At 42.6% G+C, this 25773-nt stretch overlaps 1 protein-coding gene across 1 annotated transcript in view; it reads left to right on the top strand.

Annotated features, from left to right (window-relative positions):
* prkci (protein kinase C, iota) overlaps positions 1 to 23889 on the top strand; it is a 61349-nt gene extending 37460 nt beyond the window's left edge. The window contains exons 6-17 of the mRNA XM_035788669.2: positions 4330 to 4467; positions 4665 to 4728; positions 14371 to 14426; positions 14568 to 14744; positions 15100 to 15284; positions 15533 to 15668; positions 15859 to 15946; positions 16142 to 16267; positions 16946 to 17025; positions 17226 to 17315; positions 19930 to 20045; positions 21699 to 23889. Of these exons, the coding sequence (XP_035644562.1) occupies positions 4330 to 4467; positions 4665 to 4728; positions 14371 to 14426; positions 14568 to 14744; positions 15100 to 15284; positions 15533 to 15668; positions 15859 to 15946; positions 16142 to 16267; positions 16946 to 17025; positions 17226 to 17315; positions 19930 to 20045; positions 21699 to 21786 (1344 nt within the window). The 3' untranslated portion in view covers positions 21787 to 23889. The remainder of the gene's footprint in view (positions 1 to 4329; positions 4468 to 4664; positions 4729 to 14370; positions 14427 to 14567; positions 14745 to 15099; positions 15285 to 15532; positions 15669 to 15858; positions 15947 to 16141; positions 16268 to 16945; positions 17026 to 17225; positions 17316 to 19929; positions 20046 to 21698) is intronic.
* The last annotated feature ends 1884 nt before the right edge of the window (positions 23890 to 25773 follow it).

The following is a 25773-nucleotide window of genomic DNA, read 5'->3' as shown; positions in this document are numbered from 1 at the left end:
AAAAATCGGAGTTTACATTGGCACGTTACGTTCAGTAGTTCTAAAACATGCAGTGATTGTGCAGAGAGCCTCATCAATTTACAGAAATACTAAACATTGTAATCATAACATCATAATAAACATTGATAAAGATACGACTATTATACATGGAACTTTAGATAAACTTCTCCTTAATGCAATGTGTCATATTTTTTTAAAACTTTATGGAGAAAGCAAACCATGCAATAATCTGAGGACAGCCTTTAGACAACAAAGCAGCCAAAAAAGATACCCGCCCGCATATTGGGTCGTCAACATCACTCAGAAATAGCATTTTAAATATTCACTTACCTTTATCTTCATCAGAATGCACTCCCAGGAATCCCAGTTCCACCATAAATGTTTGATTTGTTCGATAATGTCCATCAGTTATGTCCAAATATCTTCTTTTGCTAGGACGTTTGGAAAACAATCCAAAAGCGTGTTTAAGTCGCACCGAACGTCGAACGAAAAGTTCAAAAAGTTCCGCTACAGCCTGTAGAAACATGCCAAACTAAGTATGGAATCAATCTGTAGGATGTTTTTAACATAAAACTTCATTAATGTTCCAACTGGACAATTCCTTTGTCTGTATAAATGAAGTGGAACGTAGCTGCCTTTCACGTGAATGCGCCAGACCGAGGCTGTGGCACTCTGCCAGACCACTCACTCAAAGAGCCCTTATGAGCCCCTCCTTTAGAGTAGAATCCTCAAACAGGTTCTAAATACTGTTGACATCTAGTGGAAGCCTTGGGAAGTGAAACATAACTAATATCACCCTGTATCTTCAATGGGGGCTGAGTGGAAAAACTACAAACCTCAGATTTCCCACTTCCTGGTTGGATCTTTTCTCAGGTTTTTGCCTTCCATATGAGTTCTGTTATACTTACATACATCATTCAAACAGTTTTAGAAGTTTCATAGTATTTTCTATCCAATAATAATAATAATATGCATATATTAGCATTTGGGACAGAGTAGGAGGCAGTTCACTCTGTGCACGCTATTCATCCAAAAGTGAAAATGCTGCCCCCTATCCCAAAAAGGTTAACTGCCTTGTTCAGGGGCAGAACGACAGATTTTTACCTTGTCAGCTCAGGGATCCAATCTTGCTACCTTACGGTTAACTAGTCCAACGCTCTCACCACCTGCCTCACGAGGAGCGAATGCAGTAAGAAGCCAAGGTAAGTTGCGAGCTAGCATTAAACGTAATCAATCATAATCACTAGTTATAACTACACATGGTTGATGATCTTACTAGTTTATCTAGCGTGTCCTGCGTTGCATATAGTCGATGCAGTGCGCATTCGCAAAAAAGGACTGTCGTTGCTCCAACGTGTACCTAACCATAAACACCAATGCCTTTCTTAAAATCAATAGACAGAAGTATTTATTTTTAAACCTGCATATTTAGCTACAAGAAATCCAGGTTAGCAGGCAATATTAACCAGGTGAAATTGTCACTTCTCTTGCGTTCATTGCACGCAGAGTCAGGGTATATGCAACAGTTTGGGCCGCCTGGCTCATTGCGAACTAATTTACCAGAATTTTCCGTAATTATGACATAACATTGAAGGTTGTGCAATGTAACATGAATATTTAGACTGATGGATGCCACCCGTTAGATAAAATACAGAACGGATCCGTATTTCACTGAAAGAATAAATGTCTTGTTTTCGAGATGATAGTTTCCGGATTCGACCATATTAATGACCTACGGCTCGCATTTCTGTGTGTTATTATGTTATAATTAAGTCTATGATTTGATAGAGCAGTCTGACTGAGCAATGGTAGGCACCAGCAGGCTCATAAGCATTCATTCAAACAACACTTTCATGCGTTTTGCCAGCAGCTCTGCTGTTTATGACTTCAAGCCTATCAACTCCTGAGATTAGGCTGGTGTAACGATGTGAAATGGCTAGCTAGTTAGTGGGGTGCGCGCTAATAGCGTTTCAAACGTCACTCGCTCTGAGACTTGGAGTAGTTTTTCCCCTTGCTCTGCATGGGTAACGCTGCTTTGAGGGTGGCTGTTGTTGTTGTGTTCCTGGTTCGAGCCCAGGTAGGAGCGAGGAGAGGTATGGAAGCTGTACTGTTACACTGGCAATACTAAAGTGTCTATAAGAACATCCTATAGTCAAAGGTATATGAAATACAAATGGTATAGAGAGAAATAGTCCTATAATAACTACAACCTAAAACTTCTTACCTGGGAATATTGAAGACTCATGTTAAAAGGAACCACCAGCTTTCATATGTTCTCCTGTTCTTAGCAAGGAACTTAAACGTTAGCTTTCTTACATGGCACATATTGCACTTTTACTTTCTTCTCCAACACTTTGTTTTTGCATTATTTTAACCAAATTGAACATGTTTCATTATTTATTTGAGGCTAAATTGATTTTATTGATGTACTATATTAAGTTAAAATAAGTGTTTATTCAGTATTGTTGTAATTGTCATTATTACAAATAAATGCAAAAAATCGGCCGATTTTAATTGGCATCGGCTTTTTTTGTCCTCCTATAATCGGTACTGGTATCGGCGTTGAAAAATCATAATCGGTCGACCTCTGACTCGTCAGTCAAGAGCACTCTTTGCCAGTCCTGTCTGGTCCAGCGGCGGTGGGTTTGTGCGATGTCTAATGAGGACCTGCCTTACAACAGGCCTACAAGCCCTCAGTCCAGCCTCTCTCAGCCTATTGGGGACAGTCTGAGCACTGATGGAGTGATCGTGCGTTCCTGGTGTAACTCGGGCGGTTTTTGCCATCCTCTACCTATCCTGCAGGTGTGATGTTTGGATGTACCGATCCTGTGCAGATGTTACACGTGGTCCGCCACTGCGAGGACGATCACCTGTCCGTCCTGTCTCCCAGTAGCACTATCTTAGGCGCTACTGGGAGACAGGACATTACAATTTATTGCCCTTCCACATTTTCAGTCCTCATGCCTCCTTGCAGCATGCCTAAGTCACTTTCACGCAGATGAGCAGGGACCCTGGGCATCTTTCTTTTGGTGTTTTTCAGAGTCCGTAGAAAGGCCTCTTTAGTGTCCTAAGTTTTAATAATTGTGACTTTAATTGCGTACCATAAGCTGTTAGTTTCTTAACGACCGTTCCATAGGTGCATGTTCATTAATGGTTTATGGTTCATTGAACAAGCATGGGAAACCATGTTTAAACCCTTTACAATGAAGATCTGTGAAGTCATTTAGATTTTTACTAATTATCTTTGGAAAATGGGGTCCTGAAAAGGGGACGTTTCTTTTTTTTTTTGATGAGTTTAGTTGTCATATCCATATGTGTGTTTTGTGTTGTCTAAAAATATCAAATAAAATCTGAAATAATTTAATAAGTAAAAATGACAAGCCTGCAACGCATCTGATTATTCATTATGAATAGGATTTATTTAATGTAGTCTACGTGCTTCATTGTAACCGCAATCTCACAAATGATTGAACACACACATGAGCAGATTAACTTGGTCAAAACATGTATTTATTAAAGACTATCAGAAAGAATGTTGTTACTTATTTATTTTGATCAAATGAGTGAGTCACTCGGCTTTATGCTGACATATATGGCTTTATGCTGTGAAATAGCCTCCTAAATATGCCAAGCCTAAATTAATATATTAAATTGCCTAAATAAACTTGTACATTTCATAAATTCATGAAGTATCTCAGGTCTTGAAAATATGGGCCACCATTTTCCCCTCGCTGGACTCTCATTCAGTTCTTCTTCACATCAGCAAAGAAGGACTCAGAAACTCACTTTATATAGAGGGGCTATCCCTGTTTCACACTGTGGTAAATAATGCCTGTTTGCTATTTAGAATGATCTGTTTTTAGACGGAGAGAAATTAAAATCCCACTGTACCTATTTTTAGAAAATTGTCAGTCTACATGTCAAGTGTAATTGCGCAATTGTGTTTACCCATGTTCTCTCTCAACTTCGGGGCCACCCGCCAGGTCATTTTACCTGATACAGGACTCGAGTGCCAAAGAAGAGAGACTCTGACTTAAACATTCACACCTCTATTAATTTGTGAAAAGATTATCAATTTGCGCCACAGTTTAGACAACCGATAGATCAGCATTCTAACTGCCCCTTGTGATAGTGTGGTGCAATGACGCAAGTTACCACAATCTGACACAAATGGTCATAGGCTCTAAACCTTTGAGGAACTACTGTATATACTGTAGATACCTCTCTTCCTTTACTTCTTTCTCATTCTTCCTCTTTCTCTTCATCTCTGTTAACCTCTATCCCTCTGTCTCTTTTTCTCTCTAAAGGTTTGTTTTCTTTGTCTTCCAGAGAGCTCACTGCGCCATCTGTACAGACCGTATCTGGGGTCTGGGGAGACAGGGTTACAAATGTATCAACTGCAAATTGCTGGTCCACAAGAAGTGTCACAAACTGGTCACCGTGGAGTGTGGCCGACAGATGATACAGGTGAGGAACAGGGAGCGGTTAGTGCCGTCTCTTATACTTAGTGCCCAGAGTTTTACCTTGGTCTTTTCATGTGACCTGTCCCAGAAAACTCTGGGCCCTACACATATTGTATTTTCATTAAGAAAGGACTGAGACACAATATTTCTCAACTTGTCCTCTTACACTCTCTCTCGCTCTTCATCTCGCTCTCTTTCTAGGAGCCTATCATGGGGCCTGATAGAGGGGCCTCCATCACTCCATTAGACCAATCAGAACAGCCAGGTAACACGCACGCACGCACACACACACACACACACACACTTCCTTTTTAAGGAAAACTAGCCCTGGTGGGTTAAGATTGTTTATGATGATCTATCAGACATTTTGACTCAATGAATTGTTTCTTTAGACCTTGTCCCTAGACCTGAGTCACTAAGCTGGATCCAGTAGGACTAAGACAGCCTTAAGTCCTGTCAGGTGCTCTACTGGTGGCTGACTGAATTAGAAAGTTTAAAGGAGAAGTTTACCCAAAAACGCAGAAACTCCCAATTGATTCCATAGCTTGAAACTAGTTCAGTGGAGTTTGCCATATCCCCCTCTCTCTCCCTGTACCAAAACGGCTACAAAAAAACAGATCACGTGACTTGTTACGTTGCTAGAAATGTCACTGTTTTCACTGTAAATATGTAAATACTACTGCAGCCAATTTTGCATAGCTGCATGTGGACAGAAAGGATATTTAAAGATACTGCTCTTGACACTGTATTTCCATGGACTGGATCTGGCACAGTGCCAAAATACAAAGGCTTGTTTAAGAAAAGACAGCCACAAAACCAGCGTGCGGAGGTATGTAACCTAGCCAGATTCTTGACATTTGAGGTGTTCTTATTATGTTATTACCATGGCACCATATCATGTAGACATATAGGCCTAGGTGCTCTACAGATTAGCACAGCGGTTCCCAAACTAGGGGACGTGACCCCGTGTGGGGTTGCCTGATATGAAAATGGGTTTGCGGGAGAATTTCCAAAATCCAGAGGAGAAAAAAAATCTGTATTATAATATCGTCTTTATCTCAAAATCATTAATGTGGTTAACCTCACTAGGGTACGTGCCGTCGCTAGCGTCCCACCTGGCCAACATCCAGTGAAATTGCAGAGTGCCAAATTCAAAAACAGAAATACTCATTATAAAAATTAATAAAACATACAAGTGTTATACATCGGTTTAAATATTAACTTCTTGTTAAACCAACCACGGTGTCAGATTTCAAAAAGGCTTTATGGCGAAACCATGCGATTATCTGAGAACATCACCCAGCAGACAAATCATTACAAAATGTCTTAACCAAGATGGCATAGCAGTCAGACATCCTTTGTCCTCGCCGTGTATGTGTGTATGTGTGTGTGTGTATATATATATATATATATACACACACACACACACACACACACCTTTCTTCGCATACCATTTATATATTTTCTTTTCAAACTCCAAAACACTCTCCTGCAACCTGCCTCACATATTTCAAAAAATATATATAAAAAAATGTAAGTATTATTTACCTCAAATCTGAAATCCCCAATAGAAGCTAACCAGAAGCTACCCAGTTTACTGTTTAATGTTAATCAGCTAACCACGGTTTGTGGTTGAAATCCTCGGATTTCAACCGCAAGCTCTGGACATTTACACCTGGATCTCGCAGCTAGCTAGCTGCTATCCACGTGACTATTGGCTTACGTCAGAAACAAACATCTCCAATCCAAAGTTAAATCTAGAACTGGCTTCCTATTTCGCAAAAAAAGCATCCTTCACTCATGCTGCCAAACATACCGTTGTAAAACTGACCATCCTACCGATCCTCGACTTCGGCGATGTCATTTACAAAATAGCCTCCAAATACCCTACTCAATAAATTGGATGCAGTCTATCACAGTGCCATCCGTTTTGTCACCAAACTTTGGACTGCGACCTGTACGCTCTCGTTGGCTGGCCCTCGCTTCATACTCGTCGCCAAATCCACTGACTCCAGGTCATCTACAAGACCTTGCTAGTTAAAGTCCCCCCTTATCTCAGCTCGCTGGTCACCATAGCAGCACCAGCAGGTATATCTCTCTGGTCACCCCCAAAACCAATTCTTCCTTTTGCCGCCTCTCCTTCCAGTTCTCTGCTGCCAATGACTGGAACGAACTACAAAAATCTCAAACTGGAAACACTTATCTCCCTCACTAGCTTTAAGCACCAGCTGTCAGAGCAGCTCACAGATTACTGCACCTGTACATAGCCCATCTATAATTTAGCCCAAACAACTACCTCTCCCCCTACTATATTTATTTATTTATTTATTTTTCTCCTTTGCACCCCATTATTTATATCTCTACCTTGCACATTCTTCCACTGCAAATCTACCATTCCAGTGTTTTACTTGCTATATTGTATTTACTTCGCCACCATGGCTTTTTTTTTTTTTTTTTTTTTTTTTAACCTCCCTTCTCACCTCATTTGCTCACATTGTATATAGACTTATTTTTCTACTGTATTATTAACTGTATGTTTGTTTTACTCCATGTGTAACTCTGTTGTTGTATGTGTCGAACTGCTTTGCTTTATCTTGGCCAGGTCACAATTGTAAATGAGAACTTGTTCTCAACTTGCCTACCTGGTTAAATAAAGGTGAAATTAAATAAATAAAACAGTAACCAGCCAAGTAGAGGAGTAACAAAAGTCAGAAATAGAGAAAATGAATCACTTACCTTTGATCATCATATGGTTGCACTCACAAGGCTCCCAGTTACTCAATAAATGTTTGTTTTGTTCGATAAAGTCCCTCTTTATATCCAAAAACCTCAGTTTTGTTAGCGCGTTTTGTTCAGTAATCCACTGTCTCAAACAACATCCGGTGAAATTGCAGAGCGTGAAACTCAACAAAACAGAAATTCTCATAATAAACATAAATAAAAGATACAAGTGTTATACATCGGTTTAAAGATGAACTTCTTGTTAATCCAACCACTGTATCAGATTTCAAAAAGGCATTACGGCGAAAGCATACCATGCGATTATCTGAGAACAGCGCCCAGCAGACAAATCAAATCAAATCAAATTTATTTATATAGCCCTTCGTACATCAGCTGATATCTCAAAGTGCTGTACAGAAACCCAGCCTAAAACCCCAAACAGCAAACAATGCAGGTGTAAAAGCACGGTGGCTAGGAAAAACTCCCTAGAAAGGCCAAAACCTAGGAAGAAACCTAGAGAGGAACCGGGCTATGTGGGGTGGCCAGTCCTCTTCTGGCTGTGCCGGGTAGAGATTATAACAGAACATGACCAAGATGTTCAAATGTTCATAAATGACCAGCATGGTCGAATAATAATAAGGCAGAACAGTTGAAACTGGAGCAGCAGCACAGTCAGGTGGACTGGGGACAGCAAGGAGCCATCATGTCAGGTAGTCCTGGGGCACGGTCCTAGGGCTCAGGTCCTCCGAGAGAGAGAAAGAAAGAGAGAATTAGAGAGAGCATATGTGGGGTGGCCAGTCCTCTTCTGGCTGTGCCGGGTGGAGATTATAACAGAACGTGGCCAAGATGTTCAAATGTTCATAAATGACCAGCATGGTTGAATAATAGTAAGGCAGAACAGTTGAAACTGGAGCAGCAGCATGGCCAGGTGGACTGGGGACAGCAAGGAGTCATCATGTCAGGTAGTTCTGGGGCATGGTCCTAGGGCTCAGGTCCTCCGAGAGAGAAAGAAAGAGAGGAGAGAATTAGAGAACGCACACTTAGATTCACACAGGACACCGAATAGGACAGGAGAAGTACTCCAGATATAACAAACTGACCCTAGCCCCCCGACACATAAACTACTGCAGCATAAATACTGGAGGCTGAGACAGGAGGGGTCAGGAGACACTGTGGCCCCATCCGAGGACACCCCGGACAGGGCCAAACTGGAAGGATATAACCCCACCCACTTTGCCAAAGCACAGCCCCCACACCACTAGAGGGATATCTTCAACCACCAACTTACCATCCTGAGACAAGGCCGAGTATAGCCCACAAAGATCTCCGCCACGGTACAACCCAGGGGGGGTGGGCGCCAACCCAGACAGGCCGACCACAACAGTGAATCAACCCACCCAGGTGACGCACCCCCCAGGGACGGCACGAGAGAGCCCCAGCAAGCCAGTGACTCAGCCCCCGTAACAGGGTTAGAGGCAGAGAATCCCAGTGGAAAGAGGGGAACCGGCCAGGCAGAGACAGCAAGGGCGGTTCGTTGCTCCAGAGCCTTTCCGTTCACCTTCCCACTCCTGGGCCAGACTACACTCAATCATATGACCCACTGAAGAGATGATCATTACAAACAGTAACCAGCCAAGTAGAGAAGTAACAAAAGTCAGAAGTAGTGATAAAATTAATCACTTACCTTTGATGATCTTCATATGGTTGCACTCACAAGACTCCCATTTACTCAATAAATGTTTTTGTTCGATGAAGTCCATGTTTATATCCAAAAACCTCAGTTTTTGTTTTCGCGTTTTGTTTAGCAATCCACAGGCTCAAACGCAGTCACTACAGGCAGACGTAAAATCTAAATAGTATCCGTAAAGTTTGTGGAAACATGTCAAACGATGTTTAGAATCAATCCTCATGTTGTTTTTAGTCATAATAATCAATAATATTTCAATCGGACAATAATGTCGTCAATATAAAAGGTAAACAAAGGCGCCCTCTCGGTCGCATGCTTGAAAAAGCTCTGGGACACTGTAGGGTCCACTCATTCAGAGTGGTCTAACGCTCTCATTTTTCAAGTGCAATTTGAGTCCTAAGTCAATGGATACTGTAATGACATTCAATAGTAAACTACAAACATAAATCCATCCCTGAAGTGGGATTTTTCTCAGGTTTTTGCCTGCCAAATCAGTTCTGTTATACACAGACATTATTTTAACAGTTTTGGAAACTTAGTGTTTTCTATCCAAATCTACCAATTATATGCATATCCTAGCTTCTGGGCCTGAGTAGCAGGCAGTTTACTTTGGGCACGCTTTTCATCCGGAAGTGAAAATTGTGCCCCCTACCCTAGTGAAGTTAACCTTATAAATCTAAATCTAAATTATTAAAAATTCAAGTTAAAATTCAACCAGAGTGCACTTAGGTCATGGGAATATTCGATGAGTGGCTAGGCCCGCTACAATAAGAAACAACACACTATTGCAGAGACTTTGATCATTATTACCGGCCGCAATTGATATGGTGAAAACAATGTGTAGGAAAGCAGGGGCACAGAAACTCACATCAATACCTTTGTCAAACAACACTGTTAAACAAATCATTCTTGCTATTTCTAGCAAACAAGCGGAAACTCTTCTTAGCTTATGCTCTCTAAATGGACTTTAGTTGTGCTACTATACATTTCGTGGGGGATACTATTCACGAGGATATTTAGTTGTTTACTTTGTATAATTAATCTGTTATGCTGTCTTAACTTCTCTGCTGAAGGAAAAAAAACGAATAAGGGAATAACGTGCAGTTTGTACGTAGCAGGGATTCCTCCGAGAGAGCACATGCACAGTTGTTACCCATCTCCGTTGCTGTGGCAGTTGGCTACATAAAATAATCCAAATGTTTTTGGTGTAAAAGTACACATTTCCTGACACAAAACTGATAGTACTTTTGACAGCAATAGCTCATACGCTGTACACTGTCAGTAAAACAACAAATGTGTCCACATTTTGTGGATTTGTGAATCATGAATTCACTGGCAACAGAGCAGAAAAGGCCTGCTCTGTCACGAGTAGAGGTCACCCGATTAATCAGAATGGCAGATTTAATTTGGGCCGATTTCAAATGTTCATAACAATCGGAAACTGGTATTTTTGGGTGCCAATTTGTCCCGCCCCCCCCAAATTTTTTTTTTATACCTTTTATTTAACTAGGCAAGTGAGTTAAGATCACATTCTTATTTTCAATGACTGCCTAGGAACGGTGTGTTAACTGCCTTGTTCAGGGGCAGAACGACAGATTTTCACCTTGTCAGCTCGGGGGATTCAAACTTGCAACCTTAGTTAACTCGTCCAATGCAATAAAGACCTGCCTTTCTCTCGTTGCACTCCACAAGGAGACTGCCTGTTGCGCGAATGCAGTAAGCCAAGGTCAGTTGCTAGCGAGCATTAAACTTATCTTTATAAAAAACTATCAATCATAAACACTAGTTAACTACACATGGTTGATGATATTACTAGATATTATCTAGCTTGTCCTGCGTTGCATATAATCTGACTGCGCATACAAGTATCTAAATATCTGAGCGGTGGTAGGCAGAAGCAGGCGCGTAAACATTCATTCAAACTGCACTTTCATGCGTTTTGCCAGCAGCTCTTCGTTGTGCGTCAAGCATTGCACTGTTTATGACTATCAACTCCCGAGATGAGTCTGGTGTAACCGAAACGTTAGCTTTCTCACATACTGCAGTTTTACTTTCTTCTCCAACACTTTGTTTTTTCATTATTTAAACCAAATTGAACATGTTGCATTATTTACTTGAGGCTAAATTGATTTTATTGATGTATTATATTAAGTTAAAATAAGTGTTCATTCAGTATTGTTGTAATTGTCATTATTACAAATACGTATTTTTTTTAATCGTCCGATTTAATCGGTATCGGCTTTTTTGGTCCTCCAATAATCGGTATCGGCGTTGAAAAATCATAATCGGTCGACCACGAGTCACGTGACCCATTTATACATCTGTTTCGGTACAGGACTACAGAGGGGGAGAGGGCAACCTCCACTGGACTAGTGTCAATGTATGGAATCACTTGGTAGTTTCTGGAATTTGGGTAAACTTCTCCTTTAACATTCACACTATTAACCATTCTTTATCCCCCTCTCAGACCTGCCAATCTGCACGCATTTTGCGTACCATGCACGCAATTTGAGGTCGAATAGGTTTCTAGTTGGAGGGCTGCATGAGACCTGCAGGTCCCAACAGAGATCATTGCAGTCTAGATTATTTGGAAACGGTACTCTTTCTGCCCTGTATGTGTTAGACCTACCTCTTGTATTAAAAGCACATCTTTGTCACAGTATTCACACATGTTGCTGCTTCAAGTGAAGTAGCCTACCTCTCCTAGTTGGGCGTGCGAGATCAAGTGCGCCTAGTATATGTGTGGTGTCAATGAAGTAGAGTAGGCTGTCTATGCATGGACAGAGAATCACGTGGAAGTTATCTTTCCAAAGAAATTAAATATGATTAGACTATAGTGGCGGTCTAAGGAACTGCATCGCAATGCTAGAGGCGTCACTAAAGACCCGAGTACAATCCTGGGCTGTATCACAACCGGCAATGATCGGGAGTCCCATAGGGCGGCGCACAATTGGCCCAGTGTCGTCCGGGTTAGGGAAGGGTTTGAACGGGCGTCTTTACTTGGATCATCGCGTTCTAGCGACTCCTTGTGGCTTGCTGGCCACCTGCAGGCTGACTTCGGTCGTCAGGTGAACAGTGTTTCCTCCGACACATTGGTGCGGCTTACTTCCAGGTAAAGCCGGCAAGTGTTGGTTCAGCTCCAACTTCCAACTTGGCGGGTCATGTTTCGGAGGACTCGGGACTCAACCTTCTCCTCCAGAGCCCGTTGGGGAGTTGCAGCGATGAGACAAGTTCGAAATTGGGGAGAAAAAGCTCAGCGGGTGTGGGCGGTTGGCGAAATAAAAGCTGTGTGTGCAGGCGGGAGCCGTTTGAATAAGTCAGTCCCACACAGATCTCTACTTCTAGTTCAAAGCACATTGTGGTTTTTGACTCAACCGTCTGAAGTTGGAGCTGAACCAATCAGAAGAATTGGGTGCAGAGGAAAAATTTGTAGAGCTCCGGCCCCCAGTAGTCGCAGTACTATTTTCCTCCCTCGAACTGGATGGCAGCTCACCACTTCGTTCGTTGATACCACTGATGTTTGAGGAAGAAGGGTAGGGAAAATGAACAACGAACTGTTTGCGAAGTACATTTTCCAAAATGGTATGTGTTCGTCAAGCATACAAGCACTACTAGATATTTTTTCTCACCCATCTACACACAATAATACCCCATAATGACAAAATGAAAATGTGTTTTTAGACAATTTAGCAAATGTATTCAAAATGAAATACAGATATCTAATTTACGTAAGTATTCACACCCCTTTAGCAGCTATTGCAGCTTTGAGTTTCTGGGTAAATCTAAGAGCTTTGCACACCTGGATTGTACAATAGTTGCACCTTCTTAAAGAAATTGGTTGTTGAACATTGCTAGACAGCTAAGTCTTGCCATAGATTTTCAAGCCAATTGAAGTCAAAACTGTAACTAGGCCACTCAGGAACAGTCAAAGCTGTCTTGGTATGCGACTCCAGTGAATATTTGGCTTTGTGTTTTAGGTTCTTGTTCTACTGAAAGGTGAATTTGACTATCTGCTGGAAAGCAGACTGAAGTAGGTTTTCCTCTAGGATTTTGCCTGTGCTTAGCTCTATTACATTTATTTTTATATAAAAAAACAACTCCCTAGTCCTTGCCGATGATGAACATACCCGTAACAATGCAGCCACCAAGATACTTGAAAATATGGAGTGGTACTCCGTGATATGTTGGATTTGCCCCAAACATAACGTTTTGTATTCAGGTAAAAATAAATTGTGTGCATGTTTTGGAATATTTTTACTCTGTACAGGCTTCTTTCTCATTTAGTATGGTGGAGTAACTACAATGTTGATCATTCCTCAGTTTTCTCATATCACAGCCATTAAACTCTGTAAATGTTTTAATGTCACCATTGGCCTCATGGTGAAATCCCTGAGCGGTGTTCTTCCTCCCCGGCAACGGAGTTAGGAAGGACATCTGTATCTTTGGTGTGACTGGGTATATTGATACACCATCTAAAGTGCAATTAATAACTTCACCATTTTCAAAGGGATATTCAATGTGCTTTGGAAAACCTCCCTGGTCTTTGTGGTTGAATCTGTGTTTGAGGGACTTGACTAAGGGACCTTACAGATGGTTGTCATGTTGGGTACAGAGATTATGTAGTCAGTCAAAAATCATGTTAAACACTATTGCATACAGAGTGAATCCATGCAACTTCTAACTTGTTAGGCACATTTTTACTCCTGAACGTATTTAGGCTTTCCTTAACAAAGGGGTTGAATACATATTGACTCACGACATTTCAGCTTTACATTTTTTATTAACATTTTTTAAAAATCTAAAAACACAATTCCACAGACATTATGGGATGTTGTGTGTAGGCCAGGGATGACAAATGTCAATTGAATCCATTCAAATCTCAGGCTGTAACACAATATGTAAAAAGTCAAGGGATGTGAATACTTTCAGAAGCTACTGTAGCTACAGTGTTCAGTCAACTAGCAAGAACACTTTCTTGCCCACACATACTTTGATCTCCGCAACGGTATTAAGCACGAGCACATTGACCAACAAGGAAACGTGCGGTGTTGCAGTAATTCAGTGCGTGTTGCTGCGTGGATGGATACAGACATGGCAGAGAAATCTGCCATGTCCTTCACAGAAAGTTATGTTGGACTGTTAGAGTAGTAGGTGTATGTTATTGATATAGCTGTATGTCAACAGTAGGCTGCTAGTGATGTGATAGTCAGTTCACCAATGACAAGGCATGTTGAATGAATGGTAGCCAATTATCAAGTGCCCTTAAATCTATAGCCTACCATTCTTACTGAGGCAGTCTTCTGCCAACATCATTAGGCTTAAAAAGGTGCGGTGTGGGTATCACACACTCCGTCGTGGGGTCCGCGAGGCTGGGGGTGCCGCTGAATTGGTACTCATACAATTTCTTCAATGTTGGCACGTCTGCCCTCTAGTGTCTGGGAGGATATGTGACTGCTCCTGCTTTCTTTCTCCCCCTATCTGTCACTGTCGCTCTCTCAGGTCATCAGAACAAAGATTCTAGTGAGAGTCTAAACTACAATGGAGAAGAGAAAGAGGTGAGGAAGATGGACTGCGATTGTGTGTGAGTGAGAGAAGTGTGTGTGTTGCCAAAGTTGTTGTGGGAGAGTGATGGCAACCTGTCTGCCTGTCCGTCCGTCCATCTCATGCCTATTTCTGTCCATCCCTCCGTCCTGTAGGCACGCAGCAGCAGAGACACAGGGAAGTCAGCGTCTAGTCTGGGTCTGGTGGACTTTGACCTGCTGAGGGTGATCGGACGGGGCAGCTATGCCAAGGTCCTGCTGGTCCGACTCAAGAAGACTGAGAGGATCTACGCCATGAAGGTCGTCAAGAAGGAGCTGGTCAACGACGATGAGGTAAACACACACAGACGGAGTGACACATGCACGTACATACACACACACACACACACACTCTGAAGAAACACACACACTTGGTCTGACACGTTGACAGGCGCTACCTGATCAATCATCTGTGCCATCCCTCTGTCTGAGAGGCTGCGCTGTCCTGACCTTTTGTTACCTGTCTGTCAATAGAGATCTGTCAACACCACTCACTCACTCTTGTCACATCCACTCTTTCACTCTGTCTGTTCTCTTCAGATGGCTGCCTGGTTATGTCTGCTTATTTAGCTTTTCTAAGTGTGTGAAATGATTTTAAGTCTACTGGATTTCCAAATGCATCCTGTGTGTGTTATTGTCTGGGTTGTAGGATATTGACTGGGTCCAGACAGAGAAGCACGTGTTTGAGCAGGCATCCAACCACCCATTCCTAGTTGGGCTACACTCCTGTTTCCAGACTGAGAGCAGACTGTTCTTTGTCATAGAGTATGTAAACGGAGGAGACCTGATGTTCCACATGCAGAGACAGAGGAAGCTACCTGAGGAACACGCCAGGTTTGAACAATGATGTCATAGCTACACTTGAGTTATGTTCACTAGGGTACGCAACGGAACTTTTTGCATTTGAAAATCCTGGTAGTCCCTTCTTGTTTTAGCACATTTTCTTCTGTTTGGGGTCTAACGAACACAACCCTTAAATTCAACTGATGACGAGTTTGGTGATTTAGTTGTGTAGATCTTAGACAGTGATGTATCTGTGTGTGTGAGTCTGACCGGTTCTTTTCCATCTCTCCCTCGGTCAGGTTTTACTCAGCAGAGATCAGCTTGGCGTTGAACTACCTCCACGAGAGAGGCATCATCTACAGAGACCTCAAACTGGACAACGTGCTGCTGGAGTCAGAGGGACACATCAAACTCACTGACTATGGCATGTGCAAGGTGAGTGTTGGGGGGGGGAGAGGTCTGTCTGTGCGCGTGCTTATGCCTGTGTGTTTCTGTCTGTGTGTCTTTTTTTGTGTTTGTGTGCTCGTGCGTGTTAATGCCATGTAAAGCTCTGAAGTGTTTGTGTGTTAATGCCTCTACGCTGTGAGATGGGTGTGCTGACTGCTGTGCTCCCTGGGTACTGTAGGAGGGCTTGAGGCCAGGAGACACCACCAGTACATTCTGTGGAACCCCCAACTACATCGCCCCCGAGATACTAAGAGGAGAGGACTATGGTAAGACTGTCTGCTACAAATAATGCCCATTTGCTTCAGATTCAGAAGCAGAAGACGATTTATAGTATTCACACGTCATTCTAGATATCCATGCTCTTCCTCGTTTGCACACTACGAGAATGTTATCTTGTGTATTTATATTGGAATGTAAGGCAAAGTCATTTGAATGACTTTCTGTCAATTGTGTGGGTTCAGGTTTCAGTGTGGACTGGTGGGCGTTGGGGGTGCTGATGTTTGAGATGATGGCTGGACGGTCGCCCTTCGACATCGTAGGGAGCTCCGACAACCCAGACCAGAACACTGAAGACTACCTCTTCCAAGGTAACACACACACAATACTTCAAACTACCTCTTCCAAAGTATTTTTTATTTTATTTAATTAGGCACGTCAGTTCAGAACAAATTCTTACGTACAATGACGGCCTTCCAAAAGGCAAAAGGCCTCCTGCGGGGATGGGGGGGGCTGGGATTAAAAATAAATCAAATACAAATATAGGACAAAACACATCACGACAAGAGACAACACAACACTACATAAATAGAGACCTAAGAGAACAACATAGCAAGACAGCAACACATGACAACACAGCATGGTAGCAACACATGACAACACGGTAGCAGCACAAAACGTGGTACAATCATTATTGGGCACAGACAACAGCACAAAGGGCAAGAAGGTAAAGACAACAATACATCACACAAAGCAACCCCAACTGTCAGTAAGTGTCCATGATTGAGTCTTTGAATGAAGAGATTGAGATAAAACTGTCCAATTTGAGTGTTTGTTGCGGCTCGTTCCAGTCGTTAGCTGTAGCGAACTGAAAAGACTGAGGTGAAAGAGGAGCGATTACGATAGAGGAAACCAAGTCTAGATTTAACTTTAGCCTGCAGCTTTGATATGTGTGTGTAAATATGACTTTGTTTCCTTGTTAGTTAGGTCCTAACTAAGTAACTGTTTCAATAAATAACAGTCTAATATCCTCTGTCTCCTCTCTGTAGTAATATTGGAAAAACAGATCAGGATTCCTCGGTCGTTGTCAGTCAAAGCTGCCAGCGTTCTCAAGGGCTTCCTCAACAAGGTAACTACCAGACACAAAGTTCATTCCTAACAAGGTCATGTCACGTCACATTGCTGTCACATATTCTCCTTCTTTCCCTCCCTCTCCTCGTCTGTCTCATATCTATGCTCTTGAACTCATTGTTTATCTATCCCTCTCTTTCTCCTTGCTCTCTCTCCCCAATCTTTCCCTCCTTCCCTGTCTCTCTCTTTTTTTCCCAGGAACCTAAGGAGCGGCTAGGCTGTCATCCCCAGACGGGCTTTGCTGACATCATGGGTCATCCCTTCTTCCGAAACGTAGACTGGGACCTTGTGAGTCATTGTCTTCTATCTCTCTCTTTAATGCAACTCTGTCACTATCTGTCCTCCTGTATCTAGTGTTTAGGTGAGAGAGCATCATGACCAATATATAGAGATCATTGTTTTCAAACAAAGCAGCAGAAGCAGAATTCTCACCAATGAAAATGTACTTAAACACGAATGACGGACCGTGAGAAATCAACTCTCATATTGTCTTTCCACATAGTTTAAAAGAAAAGGTCATAGTTGAGGGCCAATTTGTTTTAACCATGGCTGTATCGGTTCTCTAAGGGCAGGTTTTCCAGACCTAGATGAAGCCTATTCCTGGACTATAAAAGTCAGCACTAAGTGGCCAGTGTCACAGTGATTCTATTGTAATTAGAGGGTCACCACCAGAGAATTAAGAGCATTTGGCTAACCTCAATATTCAAATTCAGAAACGTGTTATTGTCCTAATGCTGGGCAAATTTCAAAGGAATTGACTCCAACCTGACACAGACAGACAGGCATCCAGGCCAGCTCAGGAGCAGCTTGACCTCTTTTCCCAGTAGGGTCTACCCTGTCTGCTGACTGGCTGTCTGAGCTGGCTCCCCCTCCGCTCAGTCTCACCTCACACGTAGCCTTGCCCTGCACTCCTCTACCTCCAGGGGGTGGTAGTGCTGGGTGAACACCCTGCAGGCTGCATGTCTGTTTGTGTTCTGACTTAACAATGGAGTTTCCGCTGATCTACAGGCTGCCTCACAGCTTCAAAGGAGAGAGAGAGATTGGCTTTTGGTGCAATTATTTGTTAGCCACGTGAATATTTTTTTCTGTGGTTTAAAATGGTTCTAAACTATTTTCAGGGGAATTTGTACGTTACTTCTTTGTAAATAAGGCTAATTTGGTTGTAACATGGTGCTTGTTGGACTATGTTGACTAAGTCGCTTCATATACATTATTTTAAACAAGATTATCCAGCATGTGTAGTGCATTCGGAAAGTATTCAGACCCTTGACTTATTCTAAAACTAATTAAATGGGTTTCTTGTTTCTCATCGATCTACACACAATACCCCACATTGACAAAGCAAAAACAGGTTTTTAGAAATGTTTGCAAAAATATCAAATTGTAAAAACTGAAATATAACATTTAAATAAGAATCCAGACCCTTTACTCAGTACTTTGTTGCAGCGATTACAACCTAGAGTCGTCTTGGGTATGACGCTACAAGCTTGGCACACCAGTATTTGGGGAATTTCTCCCCTTCTCTGCAGATTCTCTCAAGCTCTGTCAGGTTGGATGGGGAGTGTCACTACACAGCTATTTTCAGGTCTCTCCAAAGATATTAGATAAGGGTTCACGTCCGGGCCACTCAAGAGCATTCAGACATTTGTCCCGAAGCGTTGTCTTGGCTGTGTGCTCAGGGTCGTTGTCCTGTTGGAAGGTGAACTTTCGCCCCAGGCTGAGGTCCTGTGTGCTCTAGAGCAGGTTTTCATCAAGAATTTCGCTGTACTTTGCTCAGTTCATCTTTCCCTCTATCCTGACTAGTCTTCCAGCCCCTGCCACTGAAAAACATCCCCACAGCATGATGTTGCCACCACCATGTAGCTCAGTTGGTAGAGCATGGCGCTTGTAACGCCAGGGTAGTGGGTTCGATCCCCGGGACCACCCATACGTAGAATGTATGCACACATGACTGTAAGTCGCTTTGGATAAAAGCGTCTGCTAAATGGCATATATTATTATTATTATTATTACCATGCTTCACTGTAGGGATGGTGCCAGGTTTCCTCCAGATGTGACGCTTGTCATTCAGGCCAAATAGTTAAATATTGGTTTCATCAGAACAGAGCATCTTGTTTCTAATGGTCTGAGTGTCTTTAGGTGCCTTTTGGCAAACTCCATGCGGGCTGTCATGCACCTTTTACTATAAAGGCCTGATTGATAGTGTTGCTGAGATGATTGTCCTTCTGTAAGGTTCTCCCATCTCCACAGAGGAACTCTGGAGCTCTGTCAGAATGACCATCGGGTTCTTGGTCACCTCCCTGACCAAGACCCTTCTCCCCAAATTGCTCAGTTTGGCCAGGTGGCCAGCTCTAGGATTGGTGGTTCCAATCTTCCTCTATTTAAAAATGGAGGCCACTGTGTTCTTCGAGACTTTCAATGCTGCAGGCATTTTTTTCATAGCCTTCCCCAGATCTGTGCCTCGACACAATCCTGTCTCGGAGCTCTACGGACAATTCCTTCAACCTCCTGGCTTGGTTTTTGCTCTGACATGCACTCTCAAATGTGGGACCTTTATATAGACAGGTGTGTACCTTTTGCAAATCATGTCCAATCAATTGAATTTACCATATGTGGACTCCAATCAAGTTGTAGAAACATCTCAAGGATGATTATTGGAAACAGGATGCATCTGAGCTCAATTTCGAGTCTCATAGCAAATGGTCTGAATACTTTTTAAAAACCTGTTTTTGCTTTGTCATTATGGGGTATTGTTTGTAGATTATTTAATCCATTTAGAATAAGGCCCTAATGTAACAACATGTGAAAAAGTCAAGGAGTCAGAATACTTTCCTGAATGTACTGTGTGTCTCTTTGACCTCAATGCTGTGTGTCCTGTGACCTTGTTGCATTGTTGTTTCAGATGGAGCAGAAGCAGGTGGTTCCTCCATTCAAACCCAACATCTCAGGAGAGTTTGGACTAGACAACTTTGACGCCCAATTCACCAACGAGCCTATCCAGCTCACGCCTGATGATGAGTGAGTATCTGTCTGTCTCTGTATGCGTCCCAAATATACCTTTTATTTAACTAGGCAAGTCGGTTAAGAACAAATGGCACCATATATAGTGAACTGTACGGAACATAAAATGGAAACAAGCATGTAAAGTGTTGGTTTCATGAGCTGAAATAAGATCCTAGACATTTTTAGAATGTCTAAACAAAACCAAATTTGTTTACTTCACTGTTTGTTAACATTTTTCCTTTGCTAAGATAATCCATCCACCTGACAGGTGTGGCATATCAAGAAGCTGATTAAACAGCATGATCATTACACAGGTGCACCTTGTGCTGGGGACAATATTGGCCACTCTAAAATGTGTGGTTTTGTCACACAACACAATGCTACAGGGAGCTTGCAATTGGCAACCAGAGCTGTTGCCAGATAATGTAATGTTCATTTCTCTACCATAAGCCGCCTCAATGTCATTTTAGAGAATTTGTCAGGACGTCCAATCGGCCTCACAACCACAGACCACATATAACCACACCAGGAACTCCACATCCAGCTTAAACACCTGCATGGTCGTCTGAGACCAGCCACCCGGACAGCTGATGAAACTGTGGGTTTGCACAACCGAAGAATTTCTGAACTAACTGTCAGACACTGTCTCAGAAGCTCATCTGCATGCTTTATGGCCTCACCAGGGTCTTGACCTGACTGCAGTTTGTCATTGTAGCCACTTCAGTGGGCAAATGCTCACCTTCAATGGCCACTGGCATGCAGGAGAAGTGTGATCTTCGCGTATGAATCCCGGTTTCAACTGTACCGGGCAGATGGCAGACATCGTATGTTGTCGTGTGGGCAAGCGGTTTGCTGATGTCAACGTTATGAATGTAGTGCCCCATGGTGGCGGTGGGGTTATGTTATGGGCAGATATAAGCGACAGACAATGAACACAATTGCATTTTAGAGATGGCAATTTGAATGCACAGAGTTACTGTGACGAGATCCTGAGGCCCATTATCATGCCATTCATCCACCGCCATCACCTCATGTTTCATGATATTGCACGGCTCCATGTCACAAGGATCTGTACACAATTCCTGGAAGCTGAAAATGTCTCAGTTCTTCTATGGCCTGCATACTCATCAGACATGTCACCCATTGAGCATGTTTGGGATGCTCTGGATCGACCTGTACGACACTGTTCAAGTTCCCGCCGATGTCCAGCAACTTCACACAGCCATTAAAGAGGAGTGGGACAACATTCCACATGCCACAATCAACAGCCTGCATGAGGCAAATGGTGGTCACATCACATACTGACTGGTTTTCTGATCCACGGCCCTAACTTTTTTTAGATGTATGTGTGTATTCCCAGTCATTCGAAATCCATAGATTAAGGACTAATGAGTTTGTCAATTGACAGATTTCCTTATGTGAACTTGTAACTCAGTTAAATCTGTGAAATTGTTGCGTTTATTTTTGTTCAGTGTCATTTTAACCAGGGCCCGTCGTTCTGTCTCCGTCCGTCCGTCATTCTTCATGGATCATTTAAATCAATGCTTTATGATGTCTGTTCAGTTTACTAGATTAGTTAGTGGTGGTATGAGAAGCGATTTACTTACTGATCAATATCGTCATATGTCTCCCCTATAACTGTTTGTTTGTTTCCTGTCTGTTTTGCAGTGATGCAGTGAAGAAGATCGACCAGTCGGAGTTTGAAGGGTTTGAGTACATCAACCCTCTCCTGATGTCAGCTGAGGAGTGTGTGTGAAGACGCTGCACGCCGCGTCTTCTCGACAACGACGTTGCTACATAACTCTGCATGGTTACCAGACAACCCAGCGACGGCGTCACCATCAAGCACCCTGCTGTTGGAGAGAGCCATCGGGACTCTCATACATGAGATGCTAACTTGCCAAACCAATCTCCCATAGTGTGGACGCGTCCCATTTGGCACCCTATAACATACGTAGTGCATTAGAGAATAGGAGGCCATTTTGGACGGAAGCCACTCTGCCATTTATAACCACTAGTCCTTAAAATCTACCTTTTCTCTTTTAATTATTTTTGGATCATGTATCAAATCCACACTGATTTCCTCGTTGGTCATCAGGGAGCCTGTTCTCAGTAACCAATGAGGCTTGTAGGTGGTTGGGTACCTAGTTTACATGACACAAAGGGGCGGGGGAAAGAGGGACACAGACAGTCCACAGAGAACGAACTAACCTTATTTTCTACTTGGTGGTGTTTGATGGATATTTTATTTGTACATATTAAAAATCATTGAGGATGGATATATGTTTAGACCAGTGGTTCCCAGCCAGACCTTTTTAGCTTTAAACCAGATTATCAGGGGTACATGGTTGAAAACAATTTAATGATTTACATCACCTACATGTATTATTAGCTTTGTTGCAGCACCATGTTTGTAGAGGAAGGAAGACAACACTAGCCTTTTTTAAAACAAAACACTAATCTATATATTTTTCAATGAAATAGCTGTTCTCTATGTATGATGGCCATTGTCGTAAAGTGTCAGGTTGTCTTCAAGCCTGGTGTCCTGTCAGAACCACATAGGTTGGCCCACTATTGTTTGTTTACAGTAGTTGTCATGGCAACCTCCAGTACAGAGATGGTGACAGGATGTAGTGACTGACTGGAACCTCAGCAGCCAACCAACACTAACGTAGATACTGACAAAGGGCAAATCTCAAATGGCACCCTATGTCTCAAGTGCATTACAAATGTATTCTACACTATGAAAAGTGCACTATTAAGGGAATAGGGTGCCATTTTGGATGCAACTAAACTGTGAAGAGAACAATTGACTGTGTGGAGAGAGGACGGGTAGGGCTGGAGCACTAGTTAAGTTTGGGGACTCCTATGGGTCCTGGTCAAAAGTAGCTCACTATATAAGGAATAGGGTGCCATTTGGGACAGACCCTATTAGTCTATGCAGATATAGACCATCCATGCAATCTATTGTTCACACAGGACCAACAAATATTTTCTAGAGAAGATGTTAATGATGTGGTATGTTGAAAAAGGTACAGTATATATACAGTAGGAAGACGTGCTTTTCTAATCTTAGAAGTACTACGTATGACTTTTTTCCCCCTTTGTCCATTTGTACTATACTGCCTTTCTGAAAGTCTTATTTCTGTTTTCACTTTTTTCCCCCTACTGTTTTCTCCATTACAGTCTGATTCTGATTGCTACAGTATACAAATGGACCATCACTGATTCTTGAACCATTTCTGACAACGTAACGATAGATTTCTTGAATGAGATTTTCTTAAAATCTGAGAAATTACAAACACTATCAATACAAAGCATATAAAAGCAAAATATTATATTCCCCAAATAGTTTATTTAAACATTTATGTTGTCCTAAATGGCATCCTATTCCCTACATTCCCTACTTACTTTTGACTGCACTATGCAGGGAATAGGGTGCCATTTGTAACGCAGACCAAGTCTTCTGTTGAGATGTCGCTGAAGAATTTAACTAAGGTTAAGAATATAAAGTATGTGGCCCAAATGGCATCTATAGATCCTGGTCAAAAGTAGTGCACTACATGGAATAGTAGGGTGCCATTCGAATGACATCCGGAGTGTTTTTTAGCGGGGCCGTGTTGTGATTGATTGAAGGAATGAACACCATGTTTACCATGCTACTTTATATTGTCGTGTCTTTTTTGCTTTGTTACTTTTTTCAAATAGAATTCGCTGTAACTAATGATTGAGCACTACATTGATTGGTAATATTGCTATTGGGTGAATCCTGTATAGAAACCCTTGGATGATGAATATGCGTGATTTCATCCAGAGGAACCTACTGAACTGAAACAAAAATAAACATTTTATTTCCCTTCGTCTGGCTATCTTCCCGTCTGTCTGTTCATCTTGCAATGAACCGGAGGGGTTTATAACAAATATGTATCAATAAGTCGGCTAGCTAATGTTGGTAAACATTAGGATGTTGTTCAGGATTCTGATTTGTTCAGTACTTGCTGCATCTTGTCTTCCGTGGTCACGCGACGTTGTCACCCATTCCCCTCGACTGTCCTCTCAACTCTCATCTACCGTCTCTCCTCCTTTGCCGTCTTTCTATCCTCTCTCCCTCTATTTTAACAGTTAGTTATTATACAGTGTCAACGGTTTCATCAACACCCCTTGTCTACCAATCTAAAAAGTCTAGTTGAAAAATACACTACATGACAAAAGTAAGTGGACACCTGCTTGTCTACCATCTCACTCCAAAATCATGTGCATTAATATGGAGTTGGTCCCCACTTTGCTGCAACAGCAGCCTCCAGTCTTCTGGGAAGGCTTTCCACTAGATGTTGGGACATTGCTACGGGGACTTGCTTCCATTCAGCCACGAGCATTAGTGAGGTCGGGCACTGTTGTGCAATTAGGCCTGGTTTGCAGTCGGCGTTCCAAGTCATCCCAAAGGTGTTTGATGGGGTTGAAGTCAGGCCTCTGGCAGGCCAGTGAAGTTCTTCCACAACGATCTCGACTAACCATTTCTGTATGGACCTTGCTTTGTGCACGGGGGCATTGTCATGCTGAAACAGGAAAGGGCCTGTCCCAAACTGTTGCCACAAAGTTGGAATGTCATTGTATGCTGTAGCATTAAGATTTCCCTTCACTGGAACTAGGGGCCTCGTCCGAAACATGAAAAACAGCCCCAGACCATTATTCCTCCTCCACCAAACTTTACAGTTGGCTCTATGCATTCGGCCAGGTAGCGTTCTTTTGACATCCGCCAAACACAGATTCATTCGTGGTACTGTCAGTACTGCAGAGAACGCATTTCCACTGCCCCAGCCAACGCTTGTCATTGCACATGGTGTGACCTTAGTCTTGTGTGTGGCTGCTCTGCCATGGAAACCCATTTCATGAAGCTCCTGACGAACAGTTCTTTGCTTCCAGAGGCAGTTTGGAACTCAGTAGTGTGTGTGTTGCAACCGAGGACAGATGATTTTTACACGTTACGCGCTTCAGCACTCGGCAGTCCTGTTCTGTGAGCTTGTGTGGCCAACCACTTTGTGGCTGAGCCATTGTTGCTCCTAGACATTTCCACTTCACAATAACAGCACTTACAGTTGCCCAGGGAAGCTCTAGCAGGGCAGAAATATTACAAACTGACTTGTTGGAAAGGTGGCATCCTATGACGGTGCCACATTGAAAGTCACTGAGCTCTTCAGTAAGGCCACCCATTGCTGCCAATGTTTGTCTATGGAGATCGCATGGCGGTGTGCTCAATTTTATACACCTGTCAGCAACGGGTGTGGCTGAAACGGCCGAATCCACTAATTTGAAATGATGTCCACATACTTTTGTATATATAGTGTATGTCAAACTGTGCAGGGGGTACTGCACTGTAAATTATTTTTCATCCATGAAGGACATACAGGGAGGGATACATGCCTATTCCCACAATCCTGTTCTCCCAAGACTCCATGTTTGACATTGGTCCTGTGCCCTCTTCCTCACAGAAGGGGGGGTGGGCTGCCCCCCCCCAGCTGCTTCGCTTGGAGGATCTGAAAAACATCCCAGCTTTAATTGCTTGTCTTCTATTCTCCCCTGTTCCTAGAGGGATTTATTTCAGCAATAAAGGAATCTATCATTCTGTTCTAGTACAACCCATTTAATATAATAATAATATGCCATTTAGCTGATGCTTTTATCCAAAGCGACTTACAGTCATGTGTGCATACATTCTACGTATGGGTGGTCCCGGGAATCGAAC

The sequence above is a fragment of the Oncorhynchus keta genome, chromosome 15 (assembly GCF_023373465.1).
Source record: "Oncorhynchus keta strain PuntledgeMale-10-30-2019 chromosome 15, Oket_V2, whole genome shotgun sequence".
Taxonomy (NCBI): domain Eukaryota; kingdom Metazoa; phylum Chordata; class Actinopteri; order Salmoniformes; family Salmonidae; genus Oncorhynchus; species Oncorhynchus keta.
This window is presented reverse-complemented; position numbering and strand designations above follow the sequence as displayed.